Here is a 20389-nt window from a genome sequence, read left to right on the forward strand (position 1 = left end):
CTATATTTAATTCATAGTCCAGTTGCACTTTGTTGTCTGTGTCCCCAGGGGCAGTCAAATGAGGGTTGTATTGTAGGCTGACAGAGCGGTCAAGGGCTGTGTGGTTGTATCGAGGTTGTATTGAGGTTTTGTCCCAAGGTCAAATCAAAGGTTATCGGTCACCTAAACAGTTTAGCAGATGTTATAGCGGGGCTGTGAAATGCTTATGTTACAGCGCCTAACAATGCATTAAAATGTCAAACTGGCACACAAATAATCCATTTAAAAAAAAGAATCTAATTATCAACCCAAATAACACTAACAGTCATCATCCATATGTATCTACACAAGATATACTATGAATGATATGTACAGCAGATATACTAATAATGGCTGGAAGCCTAGTGGTTAGAGTGTAGAGGCGGCAGGGTAGCCTAGTGGTTAGAGTGTAGAGGCGGCAGGGTAGCCTAGTGGTTAGAGTGTAGAGGCGGCAGGGTAGCCTAGTGGTTAGAGTGTTGGACTAGTAACTGAAAGGTTGCTGGATCGAATCCCTGAGCTGACAAGGTACAAATCTGTCGTTCTGCCCCTGAACAAGGCAGTTAACCCACTGTTCCTAGGCCGTCATTGAACAACAGCAAAGGACCTTGTGAAGATGCTGGAGGACACAGGTACAGAAGTATCTATAATCACAGTAAAACGAGTCAAGGCCGCTCAGCAAGGAAGAAGCCACTGCTCCAAAACGGCCATAAAAAAAGCCAGACTACGGTTTGCAACTGCACATGGGGACAAAGATCATACTTTTTGGAGAAATGTCCTCTAGTCTGATGAAACAAAAATAGATCTGTTTGGTCATAATGACCATCGTTATGTTTGGAGGAAAAAGGGGGAGGCTTGCAAGACGAAGATCACCATCCCAACCATGAAGCACAGGGGTGGCAGTATCATGTTGTGGGGGTGCTTTACTGCATGAGGGACTGGTGCACTTCACAAAATAGATGGCATCATGAGGATGAAAAATTATGTGGATCTATTGAAGCAACCTCATAAGACATCAGTCAGGAAGTTAAAGCTTGGTCGCAAATCGGTCTTCCAAAGTTGTGGCAAAATGGCTTAAGGACAACAAAGTCAAGGTATTAGTGGCCATCACAAAGGCTTGACCTCAATCCCATAGAACATTTGTGGGCAGAACTGAAAAAGCGTATGCGAGGAAGGAGGCCTTACAAACCTGACTCAGTTACATCAGCCCTGTCAGGAGGAACGGGCCAAAATTCACCTAACTTATTGTGGAAGGCTACCCGAAGCTTTTGGCCCAAGTTAAACAATTTATAGGTAATGCTAATTGAGTGTATGTAAACTTCTGACCCACTGGGAATGTGATGAAAGAAATAAAAGCTGAAATAAATAATTCTCTCTACTATTATTCTGACATTTCACATTCTTAAAATAAACTGGTCATCCAAACAGGAATCAGGAATCCTCAGGAATTGTGAAAAAAAAAGTAGTTTAAATGTATTTGGCTAAAGTGTATGTAAACTTCCAACTTCAACTGTATGTATGGGGGACAGAGGTAGTCATAAAAAAATGGTCAACCCCTGCTATTTAACACGAGTCCATATAACTTACTATATTGAACAAAATCAACATGCAACCTTTTCTAATATTTTACTGAGATAGAAAGAAAATCAGTCAATTTAAATTAATTAATTAGGCCCTAATCCATGGATTTCACTTGACTGGGCAGGGGCACAGTCATGGGTGGACCTGGGAGGGCTTTTCGGCCCTCCACCAACCAAAGAGGATATGCAGAGAAGAATGGGAGAAACTCCCCAAATACAGGTGTGCCAAGTTTGTAGCGTCAGACCCAAGAAGACCAGAGGCTGTAATCGCTGCCAAAGGTGTTTCATCAAAGTACTGAGGAAAAGATCTGCATACTAAATGTACTTGTGATTTTTCAGTTTTGTATTTTTTTATGAATTAGCCTGTTACTCCTACCCCCTACTTTTTTGAACATTCTGTTAAAAATCGCGCAACATTTCAGCGCCCTGCTGCTCATGCCAGGAATATAGTATATGCATATGATTAGTATGTGTGGATAGAAAACACTCAGACGTCTATAAAACTGGTTAAATCACGGCTGTGACTATAACAGAACGTGCGTTTCATCGAAAAGCGCAGGAAAATCTGATCACTAAAAATGGGAAAATATATCAATGCGCCACTTGCATGTATTGTCTATGGGAAAGCAAATTACCTGGAGCCGAGATTGCAATTCCTACAGCTTCCACACGATGTCAACAGTCTTGTCATTTGCCTAGGCTTTGTTTCTTGGTCAAATGAAGAAGAGACAGCCCATTTCTTCAGGTCTCTGACCGGATATTTTGGTTGAGATTTACCCGGACATTATTTCCAGACGTACCCCTATAGAATATACATCGCTTCGTGATCAATTTGATCGCTTATTAACGTTTACTAATACCTAAAGTTGCATTACAAAAGTATTTCCAAGTGTTTTGTGAAAGTTTATCGTCAACTTTTTTAATTTTAAACAATGACGTTACGTTATGAAACGCCATTTTTTTTCGTTTATCACACATTCTTCATAGATCGATATCTAGGCTATATATGGACCGATTTAATCGGAAAAAAAGACCCAATAGTGATTATGGGACATCTAGGAGTGCCAACAAAGAAGATGGTCAAAGGTAATGAATGTTTTATATTTTATTTGTGCGGTTTGTGTAGCGCCGACTATGCTAATTGTTTTGTTTACGTCCGTCCCCTGCGGGTCTTTTGGGGTGTTACATGCTATCAGATAATAGCTTCTCATGCTTTCGCCGAAAAGCATTTTAAAAATCTGAATTGTTGCCTGGATTCACAACAAGTGTAGCTTTAATTCAATACCCTGCATGTGTATTTTAATGAACGTTTGAGTTTTAACTAATACTATTATCATTTAGCGTAGCGCATTTCCATTTCCAGATGTCTAGATGGGACGCCTGCGTGTCAGGTAGGAGCAAGAGGTTAACAAACATTTCTAAACCTGTTTTTTGCTTAGTCATTATGTGTAGAATGATGAGGGGGGGGGGGGCTTTCAAAAAACATTTTTTTAGAGTAAGGCTGTAATGTGTTAAAAGTCCAGGGGTCTGAATTATTTCCGAATGTCCTGTAGGCCAGCGGTCTGGATATAACAGGAAGTAATGGACATACACTCTAGGAGGTTGTTCTGCAGTGGAGTGCCGGTGAGCACCACTCTCCGTCGGGTCTTGATGGAGTTCATGGCTTTAGAGATGTCCGACGCCTCGTTCTTCAAGATGTGGCCCTCATCACAGATCACAAAATCTGGGCCTGGGGAGGGAGACAACACAGAGCAGAGAGAGTTGAGAAGAAACTGGATACAAGAAATAACCATGTGTGTGTGTCCTCTACCTACCTGGGTCAACCAGGGTCTTCTGGAAGGTCTCTTTGAGTTTCTTGCTCTTGATGTTTCTACCCTGAGTGAGGTTACGGTACATCTCATAGCCAATGATCATGATTCCTCCATCCTCCTGCCACTGCTGCAGAGCAGACGCTCTCTCCTGAGGACGCTTCACCGTGGCCAGCTCCGTCACCTAGTGACAGAGAGCGTAAAGACACACAGACAGCGTAAAGACACACAGACAGCGTAAAGACACACAGACAGAGTAAAGACACACAGACAGAGTAAAGACACACAGACAGAGTAAAGACACACAGACAGCGTAAAGACACACAGACAGCGTAAAGACACACAGACAGCGTAAAGACACACAGACAGCGTAAAGACACACAGACAGCGTAAAGACACACAGACAGCGTAAAGACACACAGACAGAGTAAAGACACACAGACAGAGTAAAGACACACAGACAGCGTAAAGACACACAGACAGCGTAAAGACACACAGACAGAGTAAAGACACACAGACAGTGTAAAGACACAGACAGCGTAAAGACACAGACAGCGTAAAGACACACAGACAGAGTAAAGACACACAGACAGAGTAAAGACACACAGACAGAGTAAAGACACACAGACAGAGTAAAGACACACAGACAGTGTAAAGACACAGACAGCGTAAAGACACACAGACAGCGTAAAGACACACAGACAGAGTAAAGACACACAGACAGTGTAAAGACACAGACAGCGTAAAGACACACAGACAGAGTAAAGACACACAGACAGAGTAAAGACACACAGACAGAGTAAAGACACACAGACAGTGTAAAGACACACAGACAGTGTAAAGACACAGACAGTGTAAAGACACACAGACAGCGTAAAGACACACAGACAGCGTAAAGACACACAGACAGCGTAAAGACACACAGACAGCGTAAAGACACACAGACAGAGTAAAGACACACAGACAGAGTAAAGACACACAGACAGAGTAAAGACACACAGACAGAGTAAAGACACACAGACAGAGTAAAGACACACAGACAGAGTAAAGACACACAGACAGAGTAAAGACACACAGACAGAGTAAAGACACACAGACAGAGTAAAGACACACAGACAGAGTAAAGACACACACAGGTATATCAGAGTAAGTGTGTACCTCTAAACTCTCCTCGTCCTTGAAGCCGTACTGCCACTTCTCAAACTCATTGAGCCAGTTGAGAACGGTGTTGAGAGGACAGACGATCAGAGCCGTGGAGAAGTCTAACTTTTTACACAGCAGTAGTGTGTGGAGGAGGGTTACCACCTAGTGGTATAAACAGGGTTAGATACAGTATAGATATATACACATAGAGAGAAGTCTAACTTGTCACACAGCAGTAGTGTGTGGAGGAGGGTTACCACCTAGTGGTATAAACAGGGTTAGATACAGTATAGATATATACACATAGAGAGAAGTCTAACTTGTCACACAGCAGTAGTGTGTGGAGGAGGGTTACCACCTAGTGGTATAAACAGGGTTAGATACAGTATAGATATATACACATAGAGAGAAGTCTAACTTGTCACACAGCAGTAGTGTGTGGAGGAGGGTTACCACCTAGTGGTCAAAGTACGTAATGAGGGTCAGATGAGAGAAATGGTTGGGATTGGAGGGAAACATTATGCTCCTCCCACAACCCAGAAACATCCCGTTCTATAGGAAGACCACCGGCCAGAGACCCCAGTCCACCGGCCAGAGACCCCAGTCTACCGGCCAGAGACCCCAAGCCAGAGACCCCAGTCCACCGGCCAGAGACCACAGGCCAGAGACCCCAGTCTACCGGCCAGAGACCCCAGTCTACCGGCCAGAGACCCCAGTCTACCAGAGTCTACCGGCCAGAGACCCCAGTCTACCAGAGTCTACCGGCCAGAGACCCCAGTCTACCAGAGTCTACCGGCCAGAGACCCCAGTCTACCAGAGTCTACCGGCCAGAGACCCCAGTCTACCAGAGTCTACCGGCCAGAGACCCCAGTCTACCAGAGTCTACCGGCCAGAGACCCCAGTCTACCAGAGTCTACCGGCCAGAGACCCCAGTCTACCAGAGTCTACCGGCCAGAGACCCCAGTCTACCAGAGTCTACCGGCCAGAGACCCCAGTCTACCAGAGTCTACCGGCCAGAGACCCCAGTCTACCGGCCAGAGACCCCAGTCTACCGGCCAGAGACCCCAGTCTACCGGCCAGAGACCCCAGTCTACCGGCCAGAGACCCCAGTCTACCGGCCAGAGACCCCAGTCTACCGGCCAGAGACCCCAGTCTACCAGAGTCTACCGGCCAGAGACCCCAGTCTACCGGCCAGAAAAACAAGTAAAGGAATGAGTGGTACAGACCTGCGATGTTTTGGTCCTAAGTGGTACCATGAACGAGATTAGAACCTTGTCAAAGAGAGCAAACTGAACGATAATTTATAGCTAATGCTGTCTGGCTATGGGACACTCCTCTTTCAAGTAAAGTAAATCTTCCTTTGTAATGTTCCTAAGATCTATGTTTCGTCATGTGAGTTGAGATGGGTGTGTCTTGGCTATAAATGATACTAAGAACTGTTTTGTAAGCACTCTCAGAGAATTCATTTATAGACACTGAATTGATCTGAGTCAAATAGGGCTATGTTGAGGCTCATATATAATTAAAGATGGACTTTATGATATAACTCTGACTTGTGTGCTTTGCTCTCTCAATGTTTAGTAAGAGAGGAAATTACCACGACACAGGTAAAGGGATGAGTGGTACAGACCTGCAGTGTTTTTCCCAGGCCCATACAGTGAGCCAGGATACATCCAGAACCAGAGTTCTTGTTGGTTTTCTTCACCGACTCACAACAACAGTCCCACATGAACTGGACCCCTAGAGAGACAGAAAGCTCAGACTACAGAAATCCTACCATTGTTGGCAGCACTGAACCCATGAAGCATGGCATTGATTTGATAAGTGAGTAAAAGACAAAACACCCTTGTTTTCACCATAATGATAAAAGACAAACATTGATACTACTACTGTTACTACTACTGTTTCTACTACAACTGCTACTACTACTACTGTTTCTACTACAACTGCTACAACTGTTACTGCTGCTACAACTGTTACTGCTGCTACTACTGTTACTACTACTGTTACTACTACTACTACTACTGTTACTACTACTGTTACTACTGCTGCTACTACTGCTACTACTACTGTTACTACTACTGTTACTACTACTGTTACTACTACTGCTACTACTACTACTGCTACTACTACTACTGCCACTACTACTACTGCTGCTAATACAACAACTACTACTACTGTTACTACTACTACTGTTACTACTACTACTACTTCTGTTGCTACTACTACTGTTACTGCTACTACTACTGTTACTACTACTACTACTACTGTTACTACTGCTGCTACTACTGCTACTGCTACTGTTACTACTACTGTTACTACTACTGCTACTACTACTACTGCCACTACTACTACTGCTGCTAATACAACAACTACTACTACTGTTACTACTGTTACTACTACTGCTGCTAATACAACAACAACTACTACTACTACTACTGTTGCTACTACTACTACTACTGTTACTACTACTGCTACTGTTACTACTACTGCTACTGTTACTGCTACTACTACTGTTGCTACTACTGTTACTACAACTGTTGCTACTACTACTGTTACTACTGCTACTACAACAACTACTACTACTACAACTATTATTACTACTACTGCTGCTGCTACTACTACTACTACTACTACTACTACTGTTACTACAACTGTTGCTACTACTACTGTTACTGCTACTACTGTTACTGCTACTACTACTGTTACTACTACTGCTACTACTGTTACTGCTACTACTACTGTTACTACTACTGCTACTACTGTTACTGCTGCTACTACTGTTACTACTGCTACTACTGCTGCTACTACTGTTACTACTACTACTGTTACTACTACTTTTACTACTACTACTGCTACTACTACTACTACTGCTACTACTACTACTGTTACTACTGTTACTACTGTTACTACTGCTGCTACTGCTGCTACTACTACTACTGTTACTACTACTACTACTACTACTACTACTGCTACTACTACTGCTGCTACTGCTGCTACTACTGTTACTACTACTACTGTTACTACTACTACTACTACTACTACTACTACTGCTGCTACTACTGTTACCACTACTACTACTGTTACTACTACTACTGTTACTACTACTACTACTACTGTTACTACTACTACTACTACTACTGTTACTACTACTACTACTGTTAGTACTACTACTACTGTTAGTACTACTACTACTGTTAGTACTACTACTACTGTTACTACTACTGTTACTACTACTGCTACTGTTACTACTACTACTACTTCACCACGGGCTCTACTGCTACTACTACTGTTACTACTACTACTACTACTACTATTACTACTACTACTACTTCACCATGGGCTCTACTGCTACTACTACTGTTACTACTACTACTGCTACTACTACTGCTGCTACTACTGCTACTACTACTGCTACTACTGCTGCTACTACTACTACTGCTACTACTACTGCTACTACACCATGGGCTCTACTGCTACTACTACTGCTACTACTACTGTTGCTACTACTGCTGCTACTACTACTGCTGTTACTACTACTGTTACTACTACTACTACTACTACTACTACTGCTACTGTTACTACTACTGCTACTGTTACTACTACTGCTACTGTTACTACTACTGTTACTACTACTACTGCTACTGTTACTACTACTGCTACTGTTACTACTACTGCTACTACTACTACTACTGCTACTGTTACTACTACTGCTACTACTGCTACTACTACTGCTACTACTACTACTGCTACTACTACTGCTACTGCTACTGTTACTACTGTTACTACTACTACTACTGCTACTACTACTGCTACTACTACTAATGTTACTACTACTACTACTACTACTACTACTACTACTACACCTTCACCATGGGCTCCACTACTACAACAACATGTCTCTCACCGTCGACCTGGTGTGGTTTGAGCTTCGTGACCAGATTGCGGTGAACCTGCACCATGGGCTCCTTGGTCTCCTCGTCTTCATCCAGCACCCGCTTGGTTGTGATTGGACAAGCCACGGTGGACGCCTCCTCCACCACGAGTACCTGGTCGGGAGGGACATGTAGAGTCTAGTCTAAAAGCAGTACAGTCTGCACATACAAATACATACATTTATTCTGCTGGTTAGGACAGGTTATGTTCCTAGGCGTATAGGGCTGCTGGGAGACTGTGCTGCTGGTTGGGACAGGTTATGTTCCTAGGAGTATAGGGCAGCTGAGAGACTGTGCTGCTGGTTGGGACAGGTTATGTTCCTAGGAGTATAGGGCAGCTGAGAGACTGTTCTGCTGGTTGGGACAGGTTATGTTCCAAGGAGTATAGGGCAGCTGAGAGACTGTTCTGCTGGTTGGGACAGGTTATGTTCCAAGGAGTATAGGGCAGCTGAGAGACTGTTCTGCTGGTTGGAACAGGTTATGTTCCTAGGAGTATAGGGCAGCTGGGAGACTGTTCTGCTGGTTGGGACAGGTTGTGTTCCTAGGAGTATAGGGCAGCTGAGAGACTGTTCTGCTGGTTGGGACAGGTTATGTTCCTAGGAGTTTAGGGCAGCTGAGAGACTGTTCTGCTGGTTGGGACAGGTTATGTTCCTAGGAGTATAGGGCAGCTGAGAGACTGTTCTGCTGGTTGGGACAGGTTGTGTTCCTAGGAGTATAGGGCAGCTGATCTTCTAGTCCACAAGCATTCAAACCTTAATACTAAGGAAATGCTAAGCGACTTCCACTCTATTCAGTACATTTATGTGATCACCGTGGAAACATGGCATAGCTGATACCATGCTCTTATCTGAACCACAATGGACCACACATCCATCTGGCTCCTTAGCGAACCATCGGCAGAAGGAGTAGTTGACTCATTGATAGACTGAGTCCATCTTCATTTCCATCCCATTTGCAGATGCCATGACAACAGCGCACACACAGTTGACTTTTACCTCTCTGAGTTTCTCCCTGAGCTGTTCCCTCTCAGCGATGCGTCTCCTCCTCTCCTCCTCCTCCTTCAGGGCATCCCTCGTTTCCGTCCTCAGCTCGTCGTACTTGAGGATTTTTCTGATCTTCTTCCTCTGTCCTTTAGGAGTGTCTCCATCCTCCTTCGCCGAGCCGTCCTCTCCTGACCCGCTCTGGAGGAGAGAATGAGGGTTAACCTCTCAACTTCAACCCCCAGGGGTCAACTGACCAATCCAATCACACATTGTGACCAATGATGTGGTAACAATCAAACATTAACCAATCAATGAATTCCAGACCAAATTTTCAATTGTTTAGGAGTGCCATGGCTCCTCATCTGCATTGCAGGGGAGGTTCCTCCTGCAGGTAGAGGAGGGTCGTTAGTGATTGGAGTCACCTGGGATCAGAGTATTTAAACTGTCACTAATCACCTCTCTCTCTCTGCTCCTCCAGGTATGAACCTGTTTTGTTCGTTTTTAAATCAAATCTTCATGAATGCACACATGAGTTTAAAACCACAGGGAATTCTCCAGTTTGAATTGTTGTACCTATAACTTAGATCTCTTGCATGAAAGCTATTTTCTCTGTTTGGATATTCTAGCTGTGATCTTGAAGTGCACATAGAGGATTTAAACACTCTCTGTTTGTTGCTGGCCAGCCTTGCCTCCTTGCCTCCCCCCTCCTTGTCTCCCCCCTCATTCCCCACAGACAGCCTTGCCTCAGGTCTCCCCCCTCATTCCCCACAGACAGCCTTGCCTCAGGTCTCCCCCTCATTCCCCACAGACAGCCTTGCCTCCTGGCTGCAGGTCTCCCCCTCATTCCCCACAGACAGCCTTGCTTCAGGTCTCCCCCTCATTCCCCACAGACAGCCTTGCCTCAGGTCTCCCCCTCATTCCCCACAGACAGCCTTGCCTCCTGGCTGCAGGTCTCCCCCTCATTCCCCACAGACAGCCATGCCTCCTGGCTGCAGGTCTCCCCTCATTCCCCACAGACAGCCTTGCCTCAGGTCTCCCCCTCATTCCCCACAGAGCCTTGCCTCAGGTCTCCCCCCACAGACAGAGCTTCCACTCCCACTAGTCCAGGGCCCTGACATGCTCAGATGGGTCCACTATTTTGTGCTTACCGACAGTGGAAACACGCCTCCCCACACACACTCTTCCTTCCTCAACTGATTTGCTGCTTCATCGATCTGTTGCCAGTTTGCATCCTTTTTGGTTTTGACCTTTGACTGCACTTTAAAAGAACACGTTGTTTTCAGTCAACTGGAGCAGGACTCCTCAGTACCAAAACAGGAAACGGCCAACCCTTTTTTTTTGTCTTCTAGAATGTTCATGACTTTGGTCTTTTATTGAGTGATTTGAAGCATGTGAGCATTGGGCCAAATAGCATTATTTGTCATGTAACGTCGGCGTCTATCTAATGAATCCCATGTCAAATCAAAATGCCATATGAGGAGCCGTGACAGGAGTAAGGAGAAAATCTTCTCCTTCCCTATTTATTTTATTTTACCTTTATTTAACCAGGCAAGTCAGTTAAGAACAAATTCCTATTTGCAATGATGGCCTGGGAACAGTGGGTTAACTGCCTGTTCAGGGTCAGATTTGTACCTTGTCAGCTCAGGGGTTTGAACTTGCAATCTTCCGGTTACTAGTCCAATGCTCTAACCACTAGGCTACCCTGCCACTCTAACCACTTGGCTACCCTGCCACCCCTCCACTCTAACCACTAGGCTACCCTGCCGCCCCTCCACTCTAACCACTAGCCTACCCTGCCGCCCCTCCACTCTAACCACTAGGCTACCATGCCGCCCCTCCACTCTAACCACTAGGCTACCATGCCGCCCCTCCACTCTAACCACTAGGCTACCCTGTCACTCTAACCACTAGGCTACCCTGCCACCCCTCCACTCTAACCACTAGGCTACCCTGCCACCCCTCCACTCTAACCACTAGGCTACCATGCCGCCCCTCCACTCTAACCACTAGGCTACCCTGCCACTCTAACCACTAGGCTACCCTGCCACCCCTCCACTCTAACCACTAGGCTACCATGCCGCCCCTCCACTCTAACCACTAGGCTACCCTGCCACCCCTCCACTCTAACCACTAGGCTACCCTGCCACCCCTCCACTCTAACCACTAGGCTACCCTGCCACCCCTGCCACTCTAACCACTAGGCTACCCTGCCACACCTCCACTCTAACCACTAGGCTACCCTGCCGCCCCTCCACTCTAACCACTAGGCTACCCTGCCGCCCCTCCACTCTAACCACTAGGCTACCCTGCCGCCCCTCCACTCTAACCACTAGGCTACCCTGCCACTCTAACCACTAGGCTACCCTGCCGCCCCTCCACTCTAACCACTAGGCTACCCTGCCACTCTAACCACTTGGCTACCCTGCCACCCCTCCACTCTAACCACTAGGCTACCATGCCGCTCCTCCACTCTAACCACTAGGCTAACCTGCCACTCTAACCACTAGGCTACCCTGCCACTCTAACCACTTGGCTACCCTGCCACTCCTCCACTCTAACCACTAGGCTACCCTGCCGCCCCTCCACTCTAACCACTAGCCTACCCTGCCGCCCCTCCACTCTAACCACTAGGCTACCATGCCGCCCCTCCACTCTAACCACTAGGCTACCCTGTCACTCTAACCACTAGGCTACCCTGCCACCCCTCCACTCTAACCACTAGGCTACCCTGCCGCCCCTCCACTCTAACCACTAGGCTACCATGCCGCCCCTCCACTCTAACCACTAGGCTACCCTGCCACCCCTCCACTCTAACCACTAGGCTACCCTGCCACCCCTGCCACTCTAACCACTAGGCTACCCTGCCACCCCTGCCACTCTAACCACTAGGCTACCCTGCCACACCTCCACTCTAACCACTAGGCTACCCTGCCACACCTCCACTCTAACCACTAGGCTACCCTGCCGCCCCTCCACTCTAACCACTAGGCTACCCTGCCGCCCCTCCACTCTAACCACTAGGCTACCCTGCCGCCCCTCCACTCTAACCACTAGGCTACCCTGCCACCCCTGCCACTCTAACCACTAGGCTACCCTGCCACCCCTCCACTCTAACCACTAGGCTACCCTGCCACCCCTCCACTCTAACCACTAGGCTACCCTGCCACCCATCCACTCTAACCACGATGATGTTCGCTTTCTTTAGTGTGTAGTTTTGACACGAATGAGTTTGGCAGCATTTTGGATTAATGCATTGAGTTAACGAACTGTTAGCTACGATATTGTGCCGTAGCCGTTTCTGTGAAGATTCGTTTCTCTGATTGTATTACTCCCAGTGAGTGAAAGTGATGGCGAATGACCGACTGAGAGCTTTGGAGGAGGTTGAGAATCAAATTGCAACGATTCTGCAGTGCGCCGGTTAGTAGCTACTGTTAATTAGTGTATAGCGTTATCCCTGCCGGCAGCAACAACTGTTCAACTACTCTGTAATAAGAAACACGTACCTAGGTAACATCGCCTGGAGATGTTAAAGACAAGCACAATGTCAGTATCTGTACGTAAATACATATATACTCACAACCCGGTCGCATTCACAGGTAGTATCACATTTTCACTTCATTTCATTACAGTACAACGGTTTGATTTGTTTGATCGTAGCTAGCTACATAGCTAGCTACATAGCCGTCTTTGTATCAAAGATAATTGTGTAGTCTAGAGCGATTTTCTAGGTTCGCTAGCCAGCTATTGTCGTTCTTTTAACGCAACGTAACATAAACAACACTGCTAGCTAGCCAGCTAGCCCCCGAATAGCAACACTGCAGAAACTATTTCACTCAACGGAACGACTTGATTAGTGTAGTGTCAACAACGCACCCACTGCCAGCTGGCCTACTTCAGCAGTACTGTATCATTTTAATCATTTTAGTCAATAAGATTCTTGCTACGTAGCTTAACTTTCTGAACATTCGAGACGTGTAGTCCACTTGTCATTCCAATCTCCTTTGCATTAGCGTAGCCTCTTCTGTAGCCTGTCAACTATGTGTCTGTTTATCCCTGTTCTCTCCTCTCTGCACAGACCATACAAACGCTCCACACCGCGTGGCCGCGGCCACCCTACTCTGGTGGTCCCAGCGCGCACGACCCACGTGGAGTTCCAGGTCTCCGGTAGCCTCTGGAACTGCCAATCTGCGGTCAACAAGGCAGAGTTCATCTCAGCCTATGCCTCCCTCCAGTCCCTCGACTTCTTGGCACTGACGGAAACATGGATCACCACAGACAACACTGCTACTCCTACTGCTCTCTCTTCGTCCGCCCACGTGTTCTCGCACACCCCGAGAGCGTCTGGTCAGCGGGGTGGTGGCACCGGGATCCTCATCTCTCCCAAGTGGTCATTCTCTCTTTCTCCCCTTACCCATCTGTCTATCGCCTCCTTTGAATTCCATGCTGTCACAGTTACTAGCCCTTTCAAGCTTAACATCCTTATCATTTATCGCCCTCCAGGTTCCCTCGGAGAGTTCATCAATGAGCTTGATGCCTTGATAAGCTCCTTTCCTGAGGACGGCTCACCTCTCACAGTTCTGGGAGACTTTAACCTCCCCACGTCTACCTTTGACTCTTTCCTCTCTGCCTCCTTCTTTCCACTCCTCTCCTCTTTTGACATCACCCTCTCACCTTCCCCCCCTACTCACAAGGCAGGCAATACGCTCGACCTCATCTTTACTAGATGCTGTTCTTCCACTAACCTCATTGCAACTCCCCTCCAAGTCTCCGACCACTACCTTGTATCCTTTTCCCTCTCGCTCTCATCCAACACCTCCCACACTGCCCCTACTCGGATGGTATCGCGCCGTCCCAACCTTCGCTCTCTCTCCCCGCTACTCTCTCCTCTTCCATCCTATCATCTCTTCCCTCCGCTCAAACCTTCTCCCACCTATCTCCTGATTCTGCCTCCTCAACCCTCCTCTCCTCCCTCTCTGCATCCCTTGACTCTCTATGTCCCCTATCCTCCAGGCCGGCTCGGTCCTCCCCTCCCGCTCCGTGGCTCGATGACTCATTGCGAGCTCACAGAACAGGGCTCCGGGCAGCCGAGCGGAAATGGAGGAAAACTCGCCTCCCTGCGGACCTGGCATCCTTTCACTCCCTCCTCTCTACATTTTCCTCCTCTGTCTCTGCTGCTAAAGCCACTTTCTACCACGCTAAATTCCAAGCATCTGCCTCTAACCCTAGGAAGCTCTTTGCCACCTTCTCCTCCCTCCTGAATCCTCCTCCCCCTCCTCCCTCTCTGCAGATGACTTCGTCAATCATTTTGAAAAGAAGGTCGACGACATCCGATCCTCGTTTGCTAAGTCAAACGACACCGCTGGTTCTGCTCACACTGCCCTACCCTGTGCTCTGACCTCTTTCTCCCCTCTCTCTCCAGATGAAATCTCGCGTCTTGTGACGGCCGGCCGCCCAACAACCTGCCCGCTTGACCCTATCCCCTCCTCTCTTCTCCAGACCATTTCCGGAGACCTTCTCCCTTACCTCACCTCGCTCATCAACTCATCCCTGACCGCTGGCTACGTTCCTTCCGTCTTCAAGAGAGCGAGAGTTGCACCCCTTCTGAAAAAACCTACACTCGATCCCTCCGATGTCAACAATTACAGACCAGTATCCCTTCTTTCTTTTCTCTCCAAAACTCTTGAACGTGCCATCCTTGGCCAGCTCTCCCGCTATCTCTCTCTGAATGACCTTCTTGATACAAATCAGTCAGGTTTCAAGACTAGTCATTCAACTGAGACTGCTCTCCTCTGTATCACGGAGGCGCTCCGCACTGCTAAAGCTAACTCTCTCTCCTCTGCTCTCATCCTTCTAGATCTATCGGCTGCCTTCGATACTGTGAACCATCAGATCCTCCTCTCCACCCTCTCCGAGTTGGGCATCTCCGGCGCGGCCCACGCTTGGATTGCGTCCTACCTGACAGGTCGCTCCTACCAGGTGGCGTGGCGAGAATCTGTCTCCTCACCACGCGCTCTCACCACTGGTGTCCCCCAGGGCTCTGTTCTTGGCCCTCTCCTATTCTCGCTATACACCAAGTCACTTGGCTCTGTCATAACCTCACATGGTCTCTCTTATCATTGCTATGCAGACGACACACAATTAATCTTCTCCTTTCCCCCTTCTGATGACCAGGTGGCGAATCGCATCTCTGCATGTCTGGCAGACATATCAGTGTGGATGACGGATCACCACCTCAAGCTGAACCTCGGCAAGACGGAGCTGCTCTTCCTCCCGGGGAAGGACTGCCCGTTCCATGATCTCGCCATCACGGTTGACAACTCCATTGTGTCCTCCTCCCTGAGCGCCAAGAACCTTGGCGTGATCCTGGACAACACCCTGTCGTTCTCAACCAACATCAAGGCGGTGGCCCGTTCCTGTAGGTTCATGCTCTACAACATCCGCAGAGTACGACCCTGCCTCACACAGGAAGCGGCGCAGGTCCTAATCCAGGCACTTGTCATCTCCCGTCTGGATTACTGCAACTCGCTGTTGGCTGGGCTCCCTGCCTGTGCCATTAAACCCCTTCAACTCATCCAGAACGCCGCAGCCCGTCTGGTGTTCAACCTTCCCAAGTTCTCTCACGTCACCCCGCTCCTCCGTTCTCTCCACTGGCTTCCAGTTGAAGCTCGCATCCGCTACAAGACCATGGTGCTTGCCTACGGAGCTGTGAGGGGAACGGCACCTCAGTGCCTCCAGGCTCTGATCAGGCCCTACACCCAAACAAGGGCACTGCGTTCATCCACCTCTGGCCTGCTCGCCTCCCTACCACTGAGGAAGTACAGCTCCCGCTCAGCCCAGTCAAAACTGTTCGCTGCCCTGGCCCCCCAATGGTGGAACAAACTCCCTCACGACGCCAGGACAGCGGAGTCAATCACCACCTTCCGGAGACACCTGAAACCCCACCTCTTTAAGGAATACCTAGGATAGGATAAGTAATCCCTCTCACCCCCCCTTAAGTTTTAGATGCACTATTGTAAAGTGACTGTTCCACTGGATGTCATAAGGTGAATGCACCAATTTGTAAGTCGCTCTGGATAAGAGCGTCTGCTAAATGACTTAAATGTAATGTAAATGTAACCACTAGGCTACCCTGCCACTCTAACCACTAGGCTACCTGCCACCTCTACACTCTAACCACTAGGCTACCCTGCCACCCCTCCACTCGAACCACTAGGCTACCCTGCCACCCCTCCACTCTAACCACTAGACTATAATAATAATACCCTGCCGCCCCTCCACTCTAACCACTAGGCTACCCTGCCGCCCCTCCACTCTAACCACTAGGCTACCCTGCCACCCCTCCCACTCTAACCACTAGGCTACCCTGCCACCCCTGCCACTCTAACCACTAGGCTACCCTGCCACCCCTCCACTCTAACCACTAGGCTACCCTGCCACTCTAACCACTAGGCTACCCTGCCACCCCCTCCACTCTAACCACTAGGCTACCCTGCCACTCTAACCACTAGGCTACCCTGCCACCCCTCCACTCTAACCACTAGGCTACCCTGCCGCCCCTCCACTCTAACCACTAGGCTACCCTGCCGCCCCTCCACTCTAACCACTAGGCTACCCTGCCACCCCTCCACTCTAACCACTAGGCTACCCTGCCACCCCTCCACTCTAACCACTAGGCTACCCTGCCACTCCTCCACTCTAACCACTAGGCTACCCTGCATCCCCTGCCACTCTAACCACTAGGCTACCCTGCCACACCTCCACTCTAACCACTAGACTACCCTGCCACCCCTCCACTCTAACCACTAGGCTACCCTGCCTCCTTATACCTTGTCGTCAGATGAAGAATCCTGGGTCTTGATGCGGCGCCGTTTCTTCTTCTGGGAGTAGCTCCTCTCCTCCTTCTTCACGGAGGAGCGCGTGGTCCTCCTGTGTCTACTGCCTTCCTTCTCCGACTCCTCCTCTGACCACGATTCATTCTCACTGATCTCCTCACTAACTCCTGACTCACTGCTGCTAGCTGACTCCTTAAAGTCTGAGTCTGCTGAGTCATCACTAACCACTGGAGAGGTGGAGGGAGGAAGAGGGGAGGAGAAGACAGGGAGAGGGGAGAAGGAGAAAAAGAGGAGAGGGAGGAAGAGGAGGATAGAGAGAAAGGCGGGAGGTAGAGTTGATTGAAAACAGTTTGCAGAGTAGGACTTTCATTCTGTTCCAAAGGTGTTAATACACAGGCCTAGACAGACCAGGCCAGCTAGAAACCAGGCCAGCCAGCCAGACAGCCCTCGTACCTTTCCGTCTGGTCCTCTTGGTCTCCTTCTTCTGTTCGTTCTCTTCTCCGTCCTCGTCAGAGCCCTCCTCTGCTCCAGAAGAGTAGTTAGCCTTGATCTGGGCCAGCATCTTCTTGGCAATTCTATTGAGGAAGACATTTAAATCAATGTTATTTGTCACATGCTCCGAATACAACAGGTGTAGTAGACCCTAGTGAAATGCTGAATACAACAGGTGTAGTAGACCTCACAGTGAAATGCTGAATACAACAGGTGTAGTAGACCTTACAGTGAAATGCTGAATACAACAGGTGTAGTAGAGCTTACAGTGAAATGCTGAATACAACAGGTGTAGTAGACCTTACAGTGAAATGCTGAATACAACAGGTGTAGTAGACCTCACAGTGAAATGCTGAATACAACAGGTGTAGTAGACCTCACAGTGAAATGCTGAATACAACAGGTGTAGTAGACCTCACAGTGAAATGCTGAATACAACAGGTGTAGTAGACCTCACAGTGAAATGCTGAATACAACAGGTGTAGTAGACCTCACAGTGAAATGCTGAATACAACAGGTGTAGTAGACCTTAGTGAAATGCTTACTTAACAAACAATGCAATTCAAGACATAGAGTTAAGATATTTACTATAAAAAAAAACAATTCTAACAAGGCTGTATACAGGGGGTGCCGATACCGAGTCAATATGCAGGGTGCAGGTTATTCTAACAAGGCTGTATACAGGGTGCAGGGTATTCTAACAAGGCTGTATGCAGGGTGCAGGTTATTCTAACAAGGCTGTATACAGGGTGCAGGTTATTCTAACAAGGCTGTATGCAGGGTGCAGGTTATTCTAACAAGGCTGTATACAGGGGGTGCCGGTACCGAGTCAATATGCAGGGTGCAGGTTATTCTAACAAGGCTGTATACAGGGTGCAGGTTAGTTGATGTATACCAGAAAGTAGGGGTAGTGTTTATACATAGATAATAAACAGTGTGTAGCAGCAGTGTAAATACAGCCTTTCAAAGCACTTCATGGCTACTGACGTGAGTGCTACAAGGGCGGTAGTCATTTAGACAGGTTACCTTCGCTTTCTTGGGCACTTGGAATATGGTGCTATCTACTATCTGCATGAAACATGTAGGTATTACAGGCTTGGTCAGGGAAAAGTTGAAAATGTCAGTGAAGACACTTGCCAGTTGGTCAGCGCGTGCTCGGAGAACACGTTGTGATAATCCGTCTTTCCCAGCAGCCTTGTGAATGTTGACCCATTTAAAGGTCTTGCTCAAATCGGCTACGGAGAGCGTGATCACAGGCGTCCGGAACAGCTGGTGTTCTCATGCATGCTTCAGTGTTGCTTGCCACGAAGAGAGCATAAAATGCATCAACCTCTTAAGTCGACCCTCTACTTTTTCGAACATTCTGTTAAAAATCGCGCAACATTTCAGCGTTCTGCTACTCATGCCAGGAATATAGTATATGCATATGATTACTATGTGTGGATGGAAAACACTCAGACGTTTATAAAACTGGTTAAATCACGGCTGTGACTATAACAGAACGTGCGTTTCATCGAAAAGCGCAGGAAAATCTGATCACTGAAAATTGGAAAATATATCAATGCGCCACTTGCATGTATTGTCTATGGGAAAGCAAATTACCTGGAGCCGAGATTGCAATTCCTACAGCTTCCACACGATGTCAACAGTCTTGTCATTTGCCTAGGCTTTGTTTCTTGGTCAAACGAAGAAGAGACAGCCCATTTCTTCAGGTCTCCAACCGGATATTTTGGTTGAGATTTACCCGGACATTATTTCCAGACGTACCCCTATAGAATATACATCGCCTCGTGATCAATTTGATCGCTTATTAACGTTTACTAATACCTAAAGTTGCATTACAAAAGTATTTTGAAGTGTTTTGTGAAAGTTTATAGTCAACTTTTTTTATTTTAAAAAATGACGTTACGTTATGAAACGCTATTTTTTTTCGTTGATCACACATTCTTCATAGATCGATATCTAGGCTATATATGGACCAATTTAATCAAAAAAAAGACCCGATAGTGATGTTTATGGGACATCTAGGAGTGCCAACAAAGAAGATGGTCAAAGGTAATGAATGTTTTATATTTTATTTGTGCGGTTTGTGTAGCGCCGACTATGCTAATTATTTTGTTTACGTCCGTCCCCTGCGGGTCTTTTGGGGTGTTACATGCTATCAGATAATAGCTTCTCATGCTTTCGCCGAAAAGCATTTTAAAAATCTGAATTGTTGCCTGGATTCACAACAAGTGTAGCTTTAATTCAATACCCTGCATGTGTATTTTAATGAACGTTTGAGTTTTAACTAATACTATTAGCATTTAGCGTAGCGCATTTGCATTTCCAGATGTCTAGATGGGACGCCTGCGTGTCAGGTAGGAGCAAGAGGTTAAGCCCGTCTGGTAGGCTCGCGTCACTGGGCAGATCGTGGCTGGGTTCCCCACTGTAGATGTAAATTGTTTGCAAGCCCTGCAACATCCGACGAGTATCAGAGCCGGTGTAGTTGGATTCAATCTTAGTCCTGTATTGAAGCTTTATGTGTTTGATGGTTTGTCTGAGGGCATAGCGGGATTTCATATAGGTGTCCTTGAAAGCGGCAGCTCTACCCTTTAGCTC

At 47.4% G+C, this 20389-nt stretch overlaps 1 protein-coding gene across 4 annotated transcripts in view; it reads right to left on the minus strand.

Annotated features, from left to right (window-relative positions):
* Positions 1-3024: 3024 nt before the first annotated feature.
* The window catches only part of LOC124011081 (transcriptional regulator ATRX-like), a 43704-nt gene continuing 26339 nt past the window's right edge, over positions 3025-20389 (minus strand). For 3 of the 4 annotated variants that reach the window (XM_046324072.1, XM_046324073.1, XM_046324071.1), the window contains exons 15-22: positions 17750-17871; positions 17291-17523; positions 9477-9662; positions 8454-8595; positions 6177-6286; positions 4562-4708; positions 3410-3587; positions 3025-3324 (exon numbers count right to left, since the gene is read on the minus strand). In XM_046324072.1, the coding sequence (XP_046180028.1) occupies positions 3128-3324; positions 3410-3587; positions 4562-4708; positions 6177-6286; positions 8454-8595; positions 9477-9662; positions 17291-17523; positions 17750-17871 (1315 nt within the window). In that variant the 3' untranslated portion in view covers positions 3025-3127. Of the gene's footprint in view, positions 3325-3409; positions 3588-4561; positions 4709-4748; positions 5003-6176; positions 6287-8453; positions 8596-9476; positions 9663-17290; positions 17524-17749; positions 17872-20389 lie in introns of those variants that run through there. The other variant, XM_046324074.1, reaches the window with a different exon arrangement.

Source organism: Oncorhynchus gorbuscha, linkage group LG23 (genome assembly GCF_021184085.1).
Source record: "Oncorhynchus gorbuscha isolate QuinsamMale2020 ecotype Even-year linkage group LG23, OgorEven_v1.0, whole genome shotgun sequence".
In the NCBI taxonomy this organism is placed as follows: domain Eukaryota; kingdom Metazoa; phylum Chordata; class Actinopteri; order Salmoniformes; family Salmonidae; genus Oncorhynchus; species Oncorhynchus gorbuscha.